At 34.8% G+C, this 20455-nt stretch overlaps 2 protein-coding genes across 4 annotated transcripts; both read right to left on the reverse strand.

Moving 5' to 3' along the window:
* Positions 1–786: 786 nt before the first annotated feature.
* LOC125860684 (65-kDa microtubule-associated protein 3-like) lies at positions 787–5280 on the reverse strand. Of its 2 annotated transcripts, none has more exons than XM_049540690.1 (13): positions 5125–5280; positions 4659–4747; positions 4346–4552; positions 3888–4139; positions 3573–3782; positions 3328–3483; positions 3057–3216; positions 2808–2959; positions 2636–2723; positions 2149–2222; positions 1969–2043; positions 1541–1865; positions 787–1446 (listed from the first exon to the last, which is right to left on the reverse strand). In XM_049540690.1, the coding sequence occupies exons 2-13, from the start codon at positions 4728–4730 to the stop codon at positions 980–982; spliced, it is 2238 nt and encodes a 745-aa protein (XP_049396647.1). In that variant the 5' UTR covers positions 4731–4747; positions 5125–5280; the 3' UTR covers positions 787–979. The 2 variants fall into 2 exon arrangements, with proteins under 2 accessions (XP_049396647.1, XP_049396648.1); XM_049540691.1 differs by having other exon boundaries at positions 4659–4765.
* A 1749-nt stretch (positions 5281–7029) lies between these two features.
* LOC125860685 (protein YLS7) lies at positions 7030–12479 on the reverse strand. 2 transcript variants are annotated; one of them, XM_049540694.1, is made up of 4 exons: positions 12173–12479; positions 11158–11980; positions 10163–10437; positions 7030–8074 (listed from the first exon to the last, which is right to left on the reverse strand). In XM_049540694.1, the coding sequence occupies exons 2-4, from the start codon at positions 11741–11743 to the stop codon at positions 7265–7267; spliced, it is 1671 nt and encodes a 556-aa protein (XP_049396651.1). In that variant the 5' UTR covers positions 11744–11980; positions 12173–12479; the 3' UTR covers positions 7030–7264. The 2 variants fall into 2 exon arrangements, with proteins under 2 accessions (XP_049396651.1, XP_049396650.1); XM_049540693.1 differs by having other exon boundaries at positions 11158–11990.
* Positions 12480–20455: the final 7976 nt, after the last annotated feature.

Consider the following 20455-nt stretch of genomic DNA (forward strand, 5'->3'; position numbering starts at 1 on the left):
TCATAATAAGATTAAGGATACGGTGATACAAGTACGTACGGTAGGTTAATTATGATTTCAATACTTCTATTCAGTTAATTATTCTTATAATTAGATAAAAAGATTATTTAAAAGAAAATTAAAAAAAGATCTTATGTAAAAAAAATATTTAGGAAGAGAATTTTTTTCCCAATATTTATGGATAAGATAATATGTTGCTAAAATAGTGAGATTATAATAATTTTTAATACTTAATATATAATGTATTTATTAATTAAATCATGATTAGAGATTTACTTTGGAAAATTAAATCTTAACCATTTATTTTAACCTATGTCATGTGTCATTAATCCAAATAGGAACTTGGAGAAAATAGAAAGAAGAGAAATGGAGAGAAGCCGAATCCTTCAGAGGCACTTTGAGTTTTCTAGCATATTTATTACTCCATATAAAGGTACACATTCCTTATTTTTAGCCTAAAATTACTCTGCCTTGTACACATTCCTTATCAAGCTTTTACAAGTTCATCAATGGCTAAAACGATTCTAGCAATAAGAGGATTACACGAATTACACACAAAGAAAATGATCTCTTTTTCATAACTAATCTTGGTAAGAATAGAAATTTAATTAACATTAAGTGGGCAAAATGTTCAGAAAGTGAAGACAAATAAGTTGATTGGTGTACAAAATTTGAAACGCCAACAGAATTTGCAAAGAATTATTTTTAGTTACATTATAGATGTATTGGACAAATTTTCAGAAAGTGAAGAGAAATAAGTTTAAAGCTTAACGAGGGGTCATTCATGTCGCACGGATAATTCACCCTAGTTATTTATAAAATCCAGTCCACGTTCAATATTCGTAGACTATGTACACGTTAAAAGAAGCCAATATACAGATTGACTTTTTAACCATTAAGCAAGAGAACAGGATTAGCTAGCAAATCACAAGTACTGAAAGCAGTAGTTAACAATGAATTTTCTGTCTTTTTGTTGGTGTTAGACTTGTGTTCTGGGAAGAACAAATCCAAGCCTCCTCTCCTCAAAAGAATACTCAATCTCTACAGGAATCTCCTCAACTGTCTTGGAATAATTATAAGGAACAAGAGCATTATGAACCGGTGTTACAGCCGTCTGCATAGGGGCAGACACAGTTAAAGGAGTAGAAGGGACAGGAATTGTTGCCACTGCGAGAGGAGTTCTGTTCTCTTCTTCTGTAGTATAAAGTGTCTTCACTGGAGTAGAGAACGGAATTTGGCTACTTGGAAGCATCTTTTTCGCCATTTCATTATGATTATGCTTTCTATTCAGATCTTCCAAAATGTTAGTTGCATTGAACTTGGATGAATCAGTCGAAGAAATGGGGGAGAAAGGCTTCCGTGTCATAGTTTTCTCCATCTCGCAACCATTTACTGTATTGGACTGCTTTTTCAAAGGAAGTCCAGCAAGATCCAAACCTTTCCGCCCTACACGAAGAAGTATAGAAGAAGATTAGCTGCTGATATTTCCACCAAGTTGATCAAGGATTATATTAAGGAGATTAAAATTGTAAGAAATTACCTGCTGATAGAGCTGGCAATCCATCATCGTTAGAATAATTGAATTGATCTCTTTGATGAAAGAGATCAGATTTCTTTGTGTGATGTGTGTTTGGTGTAGCTTTGGTTGAATGGAATTCAGTCTTTGGAGTTTGAGGCATTGTTCCTCCAATAGAAAGCTTCGGAGTTTGGAGCATTGTTCCTCCAACAGAAAGCCTTCTATTGGTTGCACCACTGCATGACATTCTACGACCCTTTTTGGCACTTTGGTTCTTCATAGGGCTGGGCTTTGAGCCATAGATAGCTTCATGTTCTGCCATTAATTGTCCCTGAAGTTTCTTCTGGTCCTGAGTTGAGATAAATATGAAGGTTTTAGAAGACTGACTCATCAATGATAAGCAAAGATTTTTATAGCTTCAACAAAAAGTCAATTGAGAGTTCAGTTCATACTCGTTGTCTTTTACGTTCTTCCTCCTTTTCTTGTCGTAAGATGTTATACTCTTCAAGCATAGCGAGAAGACGGATCTAGTAGAAAGTAAATCAAAAACTTGAGGGGAAAGCTCATGTGCCTGCACAACTTATACCAGAAAATTGAAATAGTTTAAAAAGACAAAAGTGTAGAGTACATACTCCATCATAAGTGAAATCAATTCCCCTCTCACTTTCCCATGCTTTTGTTTTTGATGCCAATGCTTCTACCATTGCTGTTCAATAACATTAATAAGTTCAGACATTAGTATCAGGCAATATTCGTTGTTCAACAATTGATAACTTTGTCTTTCTCAACACTGAAATTTCATTATTACCCAAACAACAGGATATATAACAAGCTGTCAAGAGGTAACAATTATAACCGCTAAAACGAATGATATCATAATGCCTAATCCTAAGCCCTTAAGCAGAGGACCTTCCACTTCAATTGGTATTTTTTCACGAAAAGCAGACATGAGATAAGAAATCCAATTGCTTGAATCTCGAGACGTTCTTCGAACCAATCATATAACATTATTTTTTCCCTCAACACTGAAATCACCAGATTTATGAGACAATAATAACTTCAGATAAAAAATAAGGCTCTCCAGACAAATGGGACAAACAATCAAGAAGTAACTTATACCTGGAAGCTTATTAACTAAAGTACGAGCTTTCTCAGCACGCTTTAGAGTAAGGTGGGCACCTCGTCCAGCATTGTATCGATTTTCATCCTGTGCAGGAGTTAAAGGAGATAATTAAGTAACTATGAGTATACTTATAAAGTACATAACAGTGCAAGTCAAAAGCAAACCAACCCTGTTGTATTCTTCAAGCCAACACTCCTCCTCACATGCAGCTATCCATTTCTCCACCTTGTCTAATATTTCTTTCCTGCTGAAAGCTTCTTCTTTAACTTGTGCTATTTGGAGTTCAATTTTCTCGAGGATAGAAGCAGCATCAACAGCTCCTTCGAGAGAGCGAAAAGGCAAGAGATCTCGACATTAATCACATAAAAAGGCCATAGGCTTAAACTAGAACTGTCTTCTTGGCTACAAGATAAATACCAGATTCAATAGCTTCAATAGCAACATCCATTGCATTATCTGAATCAGCAACCATGTGTGTTTTTCTGCAGATCTCTTCTAGTTCTGTTCTTTTCTTTAAAACAAGCTCTTTCATTTTGCTTGCTTTCAACTCTTCCAAGCGGGACAATTCTCCCTCAACCTTGATAGCAAAATATTAAGTATCAGTTCCCATAGTTCACTCTCAATAGACAAAGGAATAGTCGTGTAGTGGATGACACCAAAACAATTCATCTAATCTACAATTACTTACATAGTTAATGAATTCCACTGACAGGATATTTGGCTCTGTTATCTCATGTTCTGAGGCAGCTATCTTGCAAGTAACATTCTGAAAAGTCTGTTGCTCTTCAATGGGGGTGTCCATCAAATTCCATAGTTCCAACATGGAAGATGCAAGCTCTTGCAGCTGCAGCAATAAGAAAGTCAACAATGTTTATTAAGTGAACAAGGAAAAAAAGCATCAGTGACTTCAGAACAATTTAATCATTCACATACCCGTTTCATCCTGAGTAACTTAACCTCTCGTAGTCTTCCTATTGCAGCAGCTAAATGTTGGATTGTATCATTACTTATATTCTTGGTTCCTTCAGATTCCCCTAGACTCGGATGAACCTCATTGACGGAATGTTTGAAATCCATACCAAGAACCAAGCATAGTGAGTTCAAAGTACTTAGGTGGTCCAAAACTTGTTTCAAGCGTTCACTCTGCCGCAAAAGGATAGTAAAAATCAGTCAAATTAGTTGTTATTTCATTTGCTTGGGGTGTAGGGGGATTTGGAACAACTGAATAGGGTGCAGCAGAAAACTGACCTTCTCCTTTTGAAGTGCCTGCAGTTCAGCATGTAATTCTTCTAGCTTTCTTAAAGATAAATCACTTTCATCAACTACCACAGCAGTAGAAGTACAACCAGTGGGCTTAAAAATTTCATCCCTTATCTTCTGTAACTGCTTTGTAACTTCAATGAATTGATTCTTTCTATCAGATTTCCTATTGCGCATCTCTTCCAATTCTGGAAGAATGGTTCTAAGTTCTGCCTTCAGACCTCCAAGGCTTTGATCAGACTGAACACGACATTCATAGTAAAATTGATTACTATCTTATGAAACTAAAATTAACATGTAAATCCAATTTGAAATCATACAATTACAGCTATTGTCTAGAATTATCATCTCGGAGATTCGCTAAAGAATAACATCATGTATGTCATTTCTTTCTACAAATCCCTGAAAAGATAACTTGTAAGGCTATTTGGTTACGTTTTCCTGACCTGTCTAATATGCACTGGTCGCTCCCCCATCGCAGAACAGATAGCTGCAAGCTCTGCTTCAGCATCAGCAATTGCCTGCCTTAATTGAGCTCTACTCTTATTTGCTTGATCCACTTTTCTTCTATATACTTCTAAACATTCTCGTTCAAGCTCATACAGCATTTTGTCCCTTTCAGTATCAGATTCCCCAACTTCATCCCATATAATCTTTAAAAAAAAGGAGAGAAAAAGGAAACATGTTTGAACAGTAAGATTAGTATCAAGAACTGATGAATTTCGAACATGTCAGTAGTAGCTAATTCATGAAAATTACCTGCAATTCATATAGCAATGTTCCACATGTAGTTTCCATTTGCTGAATTGGATCACCTTGAGCAGCTGTCATCTTAAAAGATGTTGGATCTGTTAACAAAAAACAATCTTTATAAGATCAGTGTAGCATAAAACAAACACCATGAGCGCAATCTATTGAACACAAACACTAATCTCATTAATTGAAGTGAAACTTAAACACTTAAATAACTCATTCCGACTACTTCTACTGACCAAATCCAGAAAACACATCCAATTCTCCACTCGAGAATTTCAAAAATAATAAACCCTAAATCACATGCTAAAACCAAATCAGGGATTGGTAAAATAGAGATCGAATGGATTTACTTTCATCGGTTCGATCATTCAGGAAGAAAAAGAACAAAAATCCATGATTTACGCATCGATTTACATACTTTTTCTACAAATTTACACATCATAGAAGCAGAAAATTTGTTGGAAAGTACCTGAATCAACAGTTATGTTGCAATTTGGAAATCGGAAGCTGAGATGTTTTTGTTCTGGAAGCTGACTGATGGAAAGATGTTCAAAATTATTGATTCAAATGTAGCTAAGATAGAGAGAGAGAGAAATGGGAAGGAAAGTAGCCGTTAAAATATGAAAAATTCGACCGTTGAAGATGAGCGGATCTGTAGTATAATAAGAGTCATATATTCTGCAAAAGGTTCAGTAACGTTCGACCGTTTCGTCCCTTGACTTTCTAATGTTTCAATTTAGTCCATAATCTTGTGAAAAATGGAAATACAGTCCTCGAGTTTGAGTTAAATACAGTGGCAATACTATTTGAATCAATAATTTTATCTTGTTATTTTTTTCTTTCGTTTACTACAACTGGGTGCACCTCTCTAAGTGGTTATTGGTGTCACATCTGACATTCTAATTAAGTATTTTTTGTGGATGATGTATAGCCATTGAGCTTAACTTATCTCAACATTTCAATGGTAAAAACTTAAATGTTGAACTGGTCCAATATATATCTTAAACTTATCTCTTCATAATATTATATCTAACTTCTCGAAATTTTGAACACATGTCTGTTATGAATGATAAAAATTTAGAAACAATAGGACTTAATCAAAGGGAAAGAGTATTTTTCTCTTCTTTATTTAATTTGTTTAGAATTCAAATGAATTAGAGGAGGGAAAGAAAATGAATTTATCCATCATGAAAATTTAAACCTCAGGAAAAAGGTAAATTTTTGTGTGGTCCATAGGAGAGAATGATTTTTCTACTTTAAAGAAACAGCAAAAACAAAAGTAAATTGTAAAAGAAACAGTAGAATTTTGTACATAGCCAAAAAAAGTAAAGAAACAGCAAATGACTTTCTGTTTAATTTCTTTTCAGATAATTTTATAAAAATGATAACTAAAAAGTAACATTCATCGTAAGTTAAATTTATTAATAATTTAATGACCTTAAATCCATCTCTATATGTAGAATTAACCTCAAACTTGGTTGGCGCTGATATTAGACAATTCTTGTGACACATGAGAGCACATAATAAGTTTAGGCAACAAAAAGTAAAAAAGGAAATATTAGAGAAAGGAGCAGAAAAGAAGTATTAAAGGGAACCAATTCTTATTTCTCTAAGTAAATAACTTATTCAATAAAATACTTTCCCCCATTTAAGAAAATGAAAACTATAGCAGATAATATTAGATCAATGCAAAAGAATATGTACATAAAATATCTAATTTGATGAAGGTTGACAAAGAGATTATGAATTCACATGCATCACAAATTTCTGACATGTTAAATAGACAAAATCAAAGAGTTGTCTAGTTCAAAAGCTATTTATCTTTCTTTGAAAATGATATGCAAGTCTCAAACGAAAATTTTATATATTTCTTTAGTCAAGAAATATGAAGGTTTTGTCAAATAAACTTAACATATAAAAAGTCTATGAAGCTGATAGCATTGTATGTCAAATAAATTTGTTTTTTTTTGTCATACAAAGTTGACATATGCTCATGTTGCAGGTCCCAAGTTTCTTTACTGTCAATGAATTCTTTAGACTCACAAAACAAAAACAAAAAATTGAAATGAATAGGGAATTTTGTTTATTGTAAAACTTAAAGTTGTATCACACATCTGACTAAAGTTAAATATTAAGAACTTACTATTAATAAGGAATAGCACATAACTTGTAACCTCGATTAATTTGAATTATCATCAAAAAGTGAAGGACGACTTATCAAAATTCATACAAGAAAGTCCCATTTTGCCTGTAAAATGCTCCCTACAAAAAGTGATTGTGCTTACAAGCCTCAAACCCGAAACCTTTATGGGCGAGGGGAAAATCAGATGGAAGGAGAGGTGGGATTTTATTGCACAAGGAAACGTATGTAATGTATATAAGTAGTTATAATTATCCTGCACATACTTGAGACCTGAGAAAATTAATTTCATGTACTTTTATCTTACTGTGGAATGTGAATATCTAAACATAGATTACAACACCAGCTACAATAAGAGATCTAAAGTAACTACAAGCTGAACTCCTTTCCAGAGAGATAGATATTCTTCCGGTAGCTGTGCTGTAGAAGCACGAAAAATGGTTTTAGCAGCAATGATCTTTCTCACGAGTCATGAAGCATTACTCTGTCTTCTCTCGAATTCTCTCCTTACAAGATCAAATACCAGCTCATTCCATGTATCAACAGGACCTGGCATGCACCAATGCAAGCAGTCTTGTGGAGGGGGTTTACCATCAGGACCTCGTTTTGTGATTTTGTTTGGATCGGGGCTTCTGTAAGGACCAGGATGTCCATCATGGCGATATGCAAAGACTCCTGTGATATCCATAAATAGTAAGGCGGACTTGTTGTTTTTCTTCTTAACTGCATGAGTGTAACCCGAGAATTGCTTTTCATGCATTATGTTTGTGAAGCCATTCTCAGCCAGCTCACCATCCTCTGCAGGCTTCACCTTTCCAGTACATGATCCTCCCGTGTTCCATGCTCCGCCCTCGTAATGATCAGGTGAAAAGGAACGAACAATGGTGATACCACTGAAATTCGGATGTGTTGCCATGGCAGTCAGGATGGTTTCAACAGAGATTCCAAAAGCTTCAACATTATTGACCTTCATCTTTCTAGACTTGTCTGGCCACCACAATTGTCCTCCAACAATCTCATTATTCAGAACATAAACAGATTGCTTTGCAAACCAGTGGCCGGAGGAGAGCACAACGACATCAAACTGGGGGATGTATTGCATGAACCCATCATCAGGAACATCAAGGTGGAGCTTAACTACACCTGCTGGAGCGAAATCAAGAGGCCCAGATGTTTGGTTGACAAGCCATGAAGACCAAATGCGAACAATCATAGTAGATGTGGATCTGAAATAGTACCGCTGCATTCTTTTGTTCCCACGATTTTTCGGAACCTCATACTGCCAAAAAGGGATAACAAGACACAAAAATTAGATGATGAGGCACAATGAAACAACACCTGGCTTTTGATAAATGTACATTGGAAGAGGGACAAAGCATGTATGAAGTTCTGTAATTCAATTTGATATTCCAAGGGCTTCAGGGATAGTAAATATTTAGAAGGGATTTATGGATAATAAACATTTAAAAGGACTTCATAGATAGTAAACATCTACAAGGGCTTCACGGCACAGATTCCAAATGTGAAATAACTAACAGCTGAGTTAGGATAAAGGAACTGCGGTCATCAGCTTATTAAAGAAGAAAAGGAGAAACAAGATACAAGAAAAAGGCAGATATGAAACAATTCTGGAACACTTCACAGTTCACAGGGCACTATAACTCCTTACTGGTCAGTATTTAGTGGTTGAAACGCCAATTAAGCTACCACTTAACCAAGAGGATCATATAATTTAAATGAGCAACATCAATGATTCACCAAGAATAAAGTTAGGTCCAGAAATGAAGGGTAAACAGATAGCAGAAGCATCTATCGAGCACAAATGAATGGTGAATAGATAGCAGAGAGCATCTATTGTTCATGGTTGACATATCCGACCTAGTGAGACCGAAATTATTGAGGGGCAGGTCACCCTATCTGCTCCATGTCCACCTTGTCAATCTCTTCATCCAACTTCCCACTAGGACCTCCTTTGACCATCCCATTCATTATTTGCCACCAACAACTAAGCCTTTCTTTAACTTCAGCGTTTATTTTTTCTCCAGGCTCTATTAGGGCGTAAAGCCGGAAACTATAACTGATAGCCGTATTATTGGATTTGCTACCCTTCTATACCTATTTGTGCTTATATTCACATAAATGTTTGGCAAAACGTAAAAATGGAAAGTCTATTTAGTCCTTGTTGCAAACATCGTACTAAATGTCATGAACCAAAAGTAGGCACCACTTTTTAATACCAGTTACACAATCCCAAGGTGAAGGTCAATACTTAATTGTATCCAACCTACACTCATCTATGAACCATATAAAACTTTGCAGGTTCTAAACAATAAGTAGAAGAACCCAAATTGAAAAGGAGAATGAAATTACAGTAACTCATGCCAGCTTATAATGCTGAACTGATCAAGTTTCTACCAATGCAGATGTTCATGGAATAAAATCAAGTCACATGCTTTTGTTGATACATACTAAATGACAGAGTTGAAGAATTGAGGTTATGACTCTCCTAATAGTATTAAACAAAACTCGGTACATTATAGTTGTACTGCTCAAGTGCTCATCCTATAGGAAAAACTATTGGAGTAAAAAATAGGGAAATATGACTACAACCTAACTTTATTACAGGAGCTGCGAACTTTTAACATATATGAAGCTACACTTAAGTATAAACCAAATAAATCTTTACAGGTTCTAAAAGATAGGTAGAAGAACCCAAATTGAAACAAGAGAAATAATTTACGATTATTCAATGTCCAGGTTACGCCCACTGAACTGATCAGGTATATTACCCAAATTGACTCTCTTAATAGTATAATACAAAAACTCAGTACATTATAGTTGTACTGCTCATCCTATAGGGGGAAACTTTTTGGAGTAAAAATAGGGAAATGAGACTAGAACCTGACCTTGTTTCAGGAGCTGAGAACTTTGGCACATATATTATATAACAATATCGATCCTGTTCTACATTTTTCAACTAATGTAATTTTCATTTTCAAAGTGTGTGCCTTTGTGTCCCTATTCAGGTGTCATTCACATTCCAAGATACTGAAAATTAAAAGACAAGACAAAGTCAAAGGAAATGCTGCAGAAAGTAGCAAAGAGATCAGGATTCAAGGTTGCTAAATAGCTCATCCAAGTCACATTCCAGAATTGCCAAACTACTGTACATCTTTTTTTTATGACATGGGAGACCCACAGCCGCTACCCTTTGGGTGTGCACACTCTGCTCCTGTGCAATAGCTCACAAACCACACAAGAGAGGTAACCCACACTAGGCAAGCCCCGTGCGACGAGCTCGACCCAGAAGGCAAACCCCTTGCTTTCGCTGCCAAACTACTGTACATTTTGAGGAGCGTAAAGGTACCTGCCAAAGGATACACAGCATTGACTCCATCTGGTTGCGAGCAACTGAGTCACCAATGAAAGCTAAAGTCTTTCCTCTCATTAGTTCCAAAAACTTCTTTGGATCAAATCGTGGCAGTTCACACTGAGCTGGTTTCCATCGCCAGTTCTCATAATCCTTATCAGGCCTTCCATTTCCTTGACAGTTCTGCATCTGTGTCAGGACAGGACAGGAGTCATTTCTGTACAATGGTCCAGACTGATCAGAAATCCATTTTCCATGATATAGATCACATTCTGCAACATTATCAAGGATGTTGAGAGTTTCAGAACAGCATCACAAAGAATTTGGTTTAGCAACTAAGTCAACTTACAGCAAGCAAAGAAGTTGAAGCTAAATACAACTATGAAACAATTTCATTAACTAGAGTAAGCAAATCTCGAGTCTTTCAACAACTCATATTGTCTCAAAAAACTATAGGAGGGCCATATTTTATCAGCATATAAGTGGAGCATCTCTAACGAAGTATGAATACAAGTGGCTTGCACAAAACTTGCCATCTGTACTATGTATGGTGAAATTCAGCTAATAGACTTGCTTAACAGGTAGTTAGAATGAGATTTCAGTAAGATGGAAACTGAAGACAAGCATTTTGATGTAGTGTGCAGCAAATTATCCATCTCACTTAAGATGCTGCAAATTACATCCCGGGAGATATGATCACCATTAAACATCAACATCCATTAACTTAGTTTGTCTTCAAGCTATCCTGCATTTGTTTGTTTGCATACATAAGCACAATTTTTTATTTTCAATTGTCAATATCGATTTCATGAACGATTAATATGAATAACAAGGAGAACTAAAAAGCAATTCAAAATCAAAGGAAATAACTACTTGCTTTGATAAACAAGAAAAAAGAAAAGAGCTCATCATCTAGTAAAACAACGAAGATGTGCTACTGCGCAGAGTCTAGCAAGATACAAATAAAACAAAACAAGGGATGAAAATTGAACCTGGATCTAGCTTAGCCTGATTTATGCTATTGGGTCCAGTAGATGAAGATTTTACGTCCTCTGAATGGGTATCAGAAGATGGAAGAGTCCCTTCATTCTTGCTTTCCTTATGTGAACTAACATTGTTACTCTTCTCGTCTTCTTGCTTTGATTCAGGATGTGGTTGAACCACAGAATGATTGGATTCTGACAAAACAGGTATTTGGGTAGAATTTTCAACTAGTTCCCCCTTAGAATCTGGCTCTTTCTTTTCGTCTTGAGACTTGGAAATCTGGTCCTTTTCATCCTCAAGTCCTTTTTCATTGTTTTCCTTCGCCGTCAAATTAAAGTTAGGTGTACCATTACTACCAACATCATCACGTCGAGGATCAGCAAATTTTACCCTATCCCCATCTAATAAATTAGGCCTTGTCAACTGATGAACACCATAAAAATACTCATGGACTGCAGCCCCAATAGGCTGAGAAACCAGAAATGAGGAAGCAAGAATTAAAAACACAGCAAGACCTCCTACTGTAGTTACGATAGACAATAGTGACTTTGGATAGGACAGCGCGGAAGGATCTTTAGATGAAAAAGAAGACATAGCTTCTCAAATGTCTAGCAATTTCTAGAACAACATGGGGTTTTCTAGAACAACTGATGTCACTAGGATATGGCTTCAGAACCACAATCCCCAAACCAAAAGAAACTACAAAATAATTGAATCTTTATCCAATTTTGAAAATGTTGAAGCTCTCAATGCCAGAATAACTACCAATTTCCAGAAAATTGGACCTTCAGATAAACAAATCACTTCCTGAACACCAACTCCACAAATAAGCTGCAGAAAACTGAAAATGCTAAGCATAAGCAGAACAGATTAAAAAAAATCAACAAATTGAAGAACCCTATCTAACAAGAAATAACACTTATATATGGATAAGCAAGATCAAATTAGAAAAACAAAAATCAAACACTCCCTAATATTATCCGATTTATCAGAAATGAACCCATTCAGAACCAAAGAACTAACCTTCAGGGAAACCAAAATCAACCCATTTCATAAAATCCAAAGCTGATTAAAGCAAACCCACAAATGAATCTTCAAAATACACCGGAAACTCACAAACAAATCGCCGGCGAGCTCTGCTTACTGTCAAGTTTTTTTTTTTTTTTTGGAGTAAAATGAAAGCAACGTCAGAAGAATAATATCGGATCTGGCGATGCAAAAATTAGTACCAGTAGTATAATAATTGATTATGGGGATTATAAAAAAATCAAAACTTTACAAGATCTGGATGAATAAAATTGATAAATGCGGCTCTCATACACATGAACCAGATATTAATTTAAAATTTGTTGGTAATTAAGGAAACCTAGTTAACAATCGTCAATCTTAAGGAAGCCAAGTGTGGATACAGGTTGGATACTGTTGAGCATGTGATTATGTCTGTGTCACGTGTCACCGTCAGAATTAACTTAAATACGCAACATTATAAATTGCAATTTTTTTTGTATAATTAAGTTTACACGTATTAATCAATAAATGATTATTTTAGTATTAAAATAAATTCTTGTGTTTTATACTTCTTTTTTTCTTTCTAAATGTTGGTGTCACGAAGAAAGGAATATTATTCTTGTTCGTTGAATTTGTTTTTTTCGTACAAAAGGAAATGCATGTATGTTATGAATTTGGTGCCTATAAATGAATGTCTTTTAGAAGAATGAAAAAAATATATATTCTCTCATTTATGTTTTAAAAACATCTTGAAAATAATACTACCTCATTTGACTTTAATAATACCTCATTTGCCTTTTTGAACTAATAAAGAAAAGACTTTTTTGGGTAAAGAAGTGAATAGTTATATAAAATGGATCAATTTTATTATTCGTTATATTTTTGTTTAATAATATACTCATTGTTATGTTTTTTTGCTCAAAATTGCTTTTCAACAAGACAAATAACTCAAAATCTAAAAAAATTTCCAAAAAATGAATCAATTTGTCCTTAAACTATTCAAAAGAGTGTTGTTTCCAACTATACCTATATATTTGTTAATTCGAGACATATCTCTCCGCCGACAAAAATAGATACATATCCTCAAACATTCACTAGGTAACTACTTTCTCCGTTTCTTATTAACTGTCGCTAATCCTTATATTTAGTCATTTGAAGGGTTAAACAAAAGTTTTAGGCCAAAGATATCATTAAAGAAAGAGAAAATACATCACTATCCCCTTAAACTAAAACGTTTTTTTAAAAAGGACACAGAAACTTTGCAAAGGTCTTAGTACCCCCTTATTCTTGTTCAAAATGGATTTATTACCCCCTAAATCCTACGTGGCCCAAAGAGTGTACTTCACTCTCCACCAGCGAGTGACCTAAGAAAAAAAAATTGTTTATTTCAACATTAATTTAATTAAAAATATTATTTTCTTTTTATTCTATTTATTTTATTTTATTTTTCAGTTTTTCTTGTCCTTTTATCTTTTTTTACCTAGAAGATTGAGGTTTCAAACTTCTATTTCATTGAGGGATATCGAAATTAATGAGATGATTATTGAAACGAGAAAGATATGAAAGTGGAGTGAGGTGGTTGAGGAAGATCGAAAATGGCGTCGGCGAGATTAACAACAATGGCGACATTGGAGGGAGAATCACGAAAACCGCCGGAGGCCATGTTCATACTATGTAGAAAATACCCCATATAAGTCAGAGCGTTTCAGTCTTTGCAGATAATCAAAGGCATTTTGGTTAGCCATTGATTTGATAATTTTTTTTTATTTTCCAATTTTAATTTTGATTATGCGGTAGAAAATGGTTGAGATGGTACTATAGCAATGGTGGCAGTAGGATTGCCGGCGGCGGCGAAAAGGAGTATGGGTTGCAACAGTACTCCAACGTACCTGAACAATTGAAGAAGAAGAAAAGAGAATTTTTTTTTGTTTAAAAATAGATTAGAAATAACATATGTGAAAATAAAAATAAAAAATAAAAAGTAATGACACGTGATAGGTGATAACTAGTGTGTGTATGCACTCTCTTTCTTATATGTGAGATTGACCCAAAAATGAGATACTTTTACCACTTTTAAATTATTCAAGGGGGTATTAGGACCTTTGCAAAGTTTCAGTGTCTTTTTTAAAAAAATGTTATAGTTTAATGGGGGTAGTGATGTATTTTCTCTTAAAGAAAAGATTCAAACTTAAAGTTTCATTGTGGAGGAATACTACAAATGATCTTATTTCTCAACTGACTTTGAACGAGCATATCTCCTAATATATAAAGAGTTAGAGGACCTACAACCTATCAAATTAAAGGTATTTGAGTCTAGTTTCCAGCAAAATAAACCATTCGTTAAAACAATATTGGAGTAAAAAGTTATGTTCATTCTACAACAGACGTATGCACTGCCCAATCACTGCAGGACATGTGGCACTTTAGAGAAAGTCGGCCAAACTTGTTGTTTTTATATTAGAAGTTTGGGATATACTTTCTCATAAACTCAAGAACGTGAAAGGACTGATTTCAAGTTATTTCTTCAAGTTTTTCCCATCTTCAATCCTCCAAAGCTTAAGGTAAGTTGGTTTCTTCAAGAATCAAGTGTCTTCCTCTCCATAGACCTATAAATATACTTAGCTAAATGTTTTCTTGAAGGAAAAATTATTGTTCTTGGAGAATAGAAAAGGGTAGGGGCTGCTTTTCTTGGATATATAGGTATAACTCATCTTTTATCTCCATAAATCGTATTTCAAGAATGCTTTAAGTATAATTTGTAGGTAGGACTCACGGGACGGTGATAGAAAGCCGTGAGTCCATGTTTTACCCATGGTAGTTGGTGTTTTGGTGATGAGAGAGTTTGTAGAAAGATGTGTTGGCTGCTGTTTTGACCAAATGAGGCGTCAATGGTATCGTATTGGGGCAGTAAGCTGGTTACGATAAAACGGAAGGCTAGGTATAGATAACACGACTCTTATAGTTCTTGAAAGTTTGTCGCTCACCAAGTGTTTGATAAAATGCCTAAATCGCTAAGAATATGTTGTAGATGGTTATATAAGCTCCTATTATTTTAGTTTATGGCATTAATTCTCTATCAACTTAAACTATGAGCTTATAAAGGAATTTGACATCATTAATAAAGAACCCGTGGGATGGTGTTCGGAGGCCATGAGTCTTACTTTTTATGTTAAGTGTGGATCATTAAGGGGGCTTGTTCTGTATGGTTAAAGGATTGAGGAGTAATACTGAACATGTAAATAAGTCATAAGCCTACTTGAAAAGTAGAGAAAGAGAAGGGTATGGCGATACACCATTCATCTATGGTAATTGTTGAGATTGTCGCTCGTGAACTATTATTGTGTTTTTGGACTTGTTGTGATTCTTGATTAGTTTCTTATACTATCCTTTTATGGTTTTATGTTATATATAAAGTTGTTAGCAAAGGAGTTTGACGACGTAAGATAGTAAGTCCCGAAGTAAGGTATGTAAAGCTAAAACCTATTTTGCCCTTAAGGCACGACCTAAACTCGCATGTTCTTCCGATAAATGTCACTAGAGATTCTATGATACTTGAAAGAAAGTTATCCTATTTTATAAATCCTCTCATGTTGAGTCCTAACCTATAGAGTTACAGTACTTTTCAAGGAAGCAATATGTTTCACACAACTATATTTGTCTACAGTTGAAACTCTTAGAAGTTAGTGGTGTATAGGTTGCATAAATTTAAAGAAAGTTGTTGGCCATAGACTGTTCGTAAGTGTATAGGTCACAAGATATATGATTCTCAAGCTAAAGAAAATAATCACAAATTGTATCACGAGCTATATGATTAATGAATTAATTATTATAAATATTTGCATGCAGTTGAGATTATAGACTACTCTGCAGCGTGGGGTGGGTATTTTTAGGGCTACTACATGTGATGCTACTCTGTGCTCAGAATTTAGATATAGTCAGCTGAAATTTCCTGTCGTGAATTCACCTGACTGATACAGGCATGCGGGCAGACCATATAGGAGCCCTGAGGGGGCGTACCTTGATAGACCTCGTTGTCAATACTATAAGATTTCATACATGGTCGTGACAGTGGGCTACAAATGCCATACAGGGTTCACTAATCGCCATCAGTAAGCCATCATGTGATTCCCTGATAGTTAGTTTTACAAAAGGTAAAGAAGCGATATAATGAAGTAAAGATATCACTTAGGCAAATTATAGGGATTCTACATATAAATGACTAAGCCACGAAATGTTAGATGAGGACCCTTGAGGTTGGTCACAATTTCAGTTACGGATTATGTCTCTTGCATATATATGCTCAGATTTGCCTATCTTAATATTTGATGCATTTTAGCATTCTTACATGTCTACTTGTTATTCAGTCTGCTTTACATACCAGTACATGTTTTATATGTATTGATGTTCCTATTATTGTGGTGTTTCATTTGTATCACTACAGGCTCAGGTACTCAGGACAACAAACATTGGCAGTAGACTAGAGACTTTCAGTTTAGCAGTTCGTAAGCTCCACCTTTATCTGGAGCTATCAGCTATTTAGAGACTATATTTTGCTACGTATGTACATATATCAGAATGAGTATGTCGGGGCTTGTCCCGACTAGTTATCAGATTCTCAGGTTCATACTCTTTAGAGGCTTCTTAGACTTAGTTTTGTTTCCTTTGTAAAGTATCCCAACGGATCCTTTTGTTATCTATGTTTTAGTATGTGTCTTCATATAGGTTCCGCTGCTTATGAATCTACAGCTTTGGCATGAGATTAGTAAAGATAATTAGTAGGTGTTTGTGTATATCCTTGATGTCTTCCCCTTCTAGTTAGGGGTGTGATAACTTTAATTTTAAAAAATTATCTCAAAATATTGTCACATTAGAAATTTATGACTAGGAGCCCGTTTGGACTGACTTTAAAAAAGTAATTTTTAAGTCAAAAATAAAATGCAGGGGAGACATACTTTTGATTTTTAATTTTTTTAAAATCATTTAAATTTATTCTATGTTATTTTTAATCTTGTCAAACACTTTCAAAAACTAAACAACTTTTAAGCCAATCTAAATAGGCTCTAAAATTGATTGTTATTTTAAAATATACCAATAATATTAAAGAGAAAATATTAATTGTATTTACTAAATAAGAATATTTTTATAAGTTATAACATATTGTGAATGTGGATGTCTCAACATAATAAGTGGATAGTATGTGCATGGCAAGGTTGAAAGTGTGGTATTTGTGCACTACTTATGCAAAGTGATGGATGACTTGTGTCAGCCATTTACTACCACATGCACTTTGCCTATAAAAGGCTTGTTACTCATTTGAATGTTGAATGGAAATGAAGGAATAAATACACTACTTTCTCCCTCTATTATTTTTCTTTAAGTTTCATTACTCTTAGTTCTTTTATAACACGTTATCAGCACGAGATTCCGCCAACTCGAGCTACTCTAAATAGGTAAAAAGGGCAAGGATTTTATTTATCTTAAAATGTCTTATATTTCTAAACTTGAATTTGTTGCCTTGGACATATCGGGCAAAGGATACTTGTCATGGATATTAGACGTTTAAATTCATCTGGATACAATGAGTCTGGTAGACACCATCAAAGATAATAACTAGGCATCCATCTAAGATCGAGCTAAAGCTTTGATATTTCTCCACCACCATCTTGACAAGGGGTTGAAAATTCAATACCTCACTATTAAAGACCCCCTTATCCTATGGAATAATTTGAAAGATAGATATGACCACTTGAAGTCGGTCATTCTTCCACAGGCGCATCATGATTGATTTAATTTAAGGTTACTAGACTTTAAAAGTATAAATGAATATAATTCTTCCATGTATAAAATTATATCACAGTTAAATTTATGCAGAGAAGATGTCGCTGAACATGCTAAGCTTGAAAAAACATACTCCACATTTTCTGCCTCGAGTATGCTCCTGCAACAGCAATATCGAGAAATGGGTTTTAAAAAATATTCTGAATTACTTTCACATCTTCTTATTGTTGAACAACATAACGACATGTTAATGAAAAATCATAAAAGTCGGCCCGTTGGTTCTATGCCACTCCCTAAAGTGAATCAGACAATTTATCACCAGCGAGAAAGAGGTTGTGGCTCTGATCGTGGCCGTGGTCGTGGTCGTAAAATAAATTATAATCATGATGGCCGTCTTGCACCAAAAAAATGACCAGCAATATAAAAAGAAGGGTGAAAAACAATAAATGATACAAAAGAAAAATTCAGAAAGTGTATGTCATAGATGTGAAGGAATGGGGCCCTGGTCACGTACATGCCGATCATCTAAGCGTCTCGTTCATCCCTATCAGGCATCCTTGAAAAAAGGTGATAATAATCCAGAGGCAAACTTTATCTCTGAAGATAATGTTGAGCCCACACATAAGATGGATAATAACGCAGAAACACATTTCATCTCTAAAGATAGTGTTGAGCCTATGCATCTGGATGTATCTGATTTTTTTGTATTTCCTAAAGTAAAACCGATCAGTGACGAGCCCATGATAATCTAGATAATTTCCTTTTTTGTTTGTTTAGTTGGTATGTTTATGTTTTTCTAATCCTTGTAAATATACTAGCCTTGTTTAATAGTAATATTTTACTTTGCTTATATCTGTTTTGAAGAAAATATGGATATGCCCCAAATTTCATTTGGATCAATAGTCAATCATGTGGATATTTGTGTAGTTGACAGTGGAACAACACATGTCATATTTAAAGATGAAATACTTGCTTAGAAGAAAAGCAAATGTTACTACAATTTCTGGTAATTCAAAATTGATTCAAGGCTCCGGAAGAGCTATATTTCTGCCTAAGGGGACAAAACTTGTTATAGAAGATGCATTATTCTCTTCTAAATCTCCAAGAAACTTGTTAAGTTTCAAAGATATCCGCCGAAATAGATATCATATTGAGACACTAAATAAAATGAATATTGAATACCTTGGTATAAACAAGAATGTCTCAAGCTAGAAATGTGTTTTGGAGAAATTACCAACCTTATCTTCTGGCCTATATTATGCAGAAATTAGTACAATCGAAATGCATTCAATTGTAAATAAGACGTTTACTGATTTTTTGTGTTATGGCATGACTGAATAGGTCATCCTGGATCAATAATCATTGAAAATTCAAATGAACATCCATTAAAGAACCTGAAGATTCTTACTAGTGATGAGTTTTCATGTGTTGCCTATTGTCAAGGCAAATTGATTACTAGGCCATCACCAATGAAGGTTAATATTGAATTACCTCAATTTTTAGAACGTATACATGGGGATATCTGTGGATTTATGGTCCTAATAAATGCATCTTCAAGATGGTCTCATGTGTACCTCTTATTATCTCGCAACCTGGCGTTTGCAAAATTATTGGCACAAATAATAAGGTTAAGGGCGTTATTTCCAGATTATCTCATTAAAGCAATTCACCTTGATAATTCTGGAGAATTCACATCCCAAGCTTTTGATGATTATTGCTTATCAATAGGGATAAAAATTGCAGCTCATGTTCATACTCAAAATGACCTTGTTGAGTCATTTATTAAGCGCCTACAATTGATGGCAAGACCTCTACTTATGAAAACTGTGTTGTCCACTACTGTTTGGGGTCATGCTATCTTACATGCAACATCACTTGCTCGTCTCAGACAGACTCATTATAATAAATACTCTCAGTCACAATTGGTATTTGGTCATGAACCAAATATTGTTCATCTACGAATTTTTAAATGTGTTGTAAATGTGTCGATAGCACCACCTTAGTGCACTAAGATGGGCCCCCAAAGAAGGTTATGCATATATGTTGGGTTTGATTCACCCTCCATAATTCACTACCTTGAGCTATTGATGGGAGATTTATTCACTGCAAAATTTACAGATTGTCGATTTGATGAAACAACTTTTCCGCAATTAGGGGGAGAGAAAAAAGAACTTAAAAGTGAAATTGCATGAAAAGTTTCATCATTATCTCATTTTGATCCACGTTCCTCTGTGTGAACAAGAAGTCTTGAAAATTATCCATTTGCAAAACATAGAAAATCAAATGCCAGATGCATTTACTGATTTGAAAAGGATAACAAAGTCACATATTTCTGCAGTGAATGTGCCTATCCAGATTGATGTCCCAAGAGGACCACCTAGAAGTGTCATGGCTTCTGAATCACAAACACGCCTGAAGCGTGGTAGACCATTGGGTTCAAAAGATAAAAATCCTAGAAAAAGAAGTGCGAAAAATAATAAAGATGATATTATAAAAGAGTCTCATGAAGATGTTCATGCT

The sequence above is a fragment of the Solanum stenotomum genome, chromosome 3 (assembly GCF_019186545.1).
Source record: "Solanum stenotomum isolate F172 chromosome 3, ASM1918654v1, whole genome shotgun sequence".
Lineage (NCBI taxonomy): Eukaryota > Viridiplantae > Streptophyta > Magnoliopsida > Solanales > Solanaceae > Solanum > Solanum stenotomum.

Excerpts from the sequence above, each read along its gene's own strand:
- LOC125860684 (XM_049540690.1), bottom strand. The coding sequence starts at position 4,730 with ATGACAGCTGCTCAAGGTGATCCAATTCAGCAAATGGAAACTACATGT. Across the intron at positions 2,724-2,807 it reads GGCTTGAAGAATACAACAGG|GATGAAAATCGATACAATGC; the intron begins GTTGGTTTGCTT and ends ACTCCTGCACAG. Across the intron at positions 2,044-2,148 it reads TTGATTTCACTTATGATGGA|ATCCGTCTTCTCGCTATGCT; the intron begins GTATGTACTCTA and ends ACTTTCTACTAG.
- LOC125860685 (XM_049540694.1), bottom strand. The coding sequence starts at position 11,743 with ATGTCTTCTTTTTCATCTAAAGATCCTTCCGCGCTGTCCTATCCAAAG. Across the intron at positions 10,438-11,157 it reads TCAGGCTAAGCTAGATCCAG|AATGTGATCTATATCATGGA; the intron begins GTTCAATTTTCA and ends ATAATGTTGCAG. Across the intron at positions 8,075-10,162 it reads TGCTGTGTATCCTTTGGCAG|TATGAGGTTCCGAAAAATCG; the intron begins GTACCTTTACGC and ends CCTTTTTGGCAG.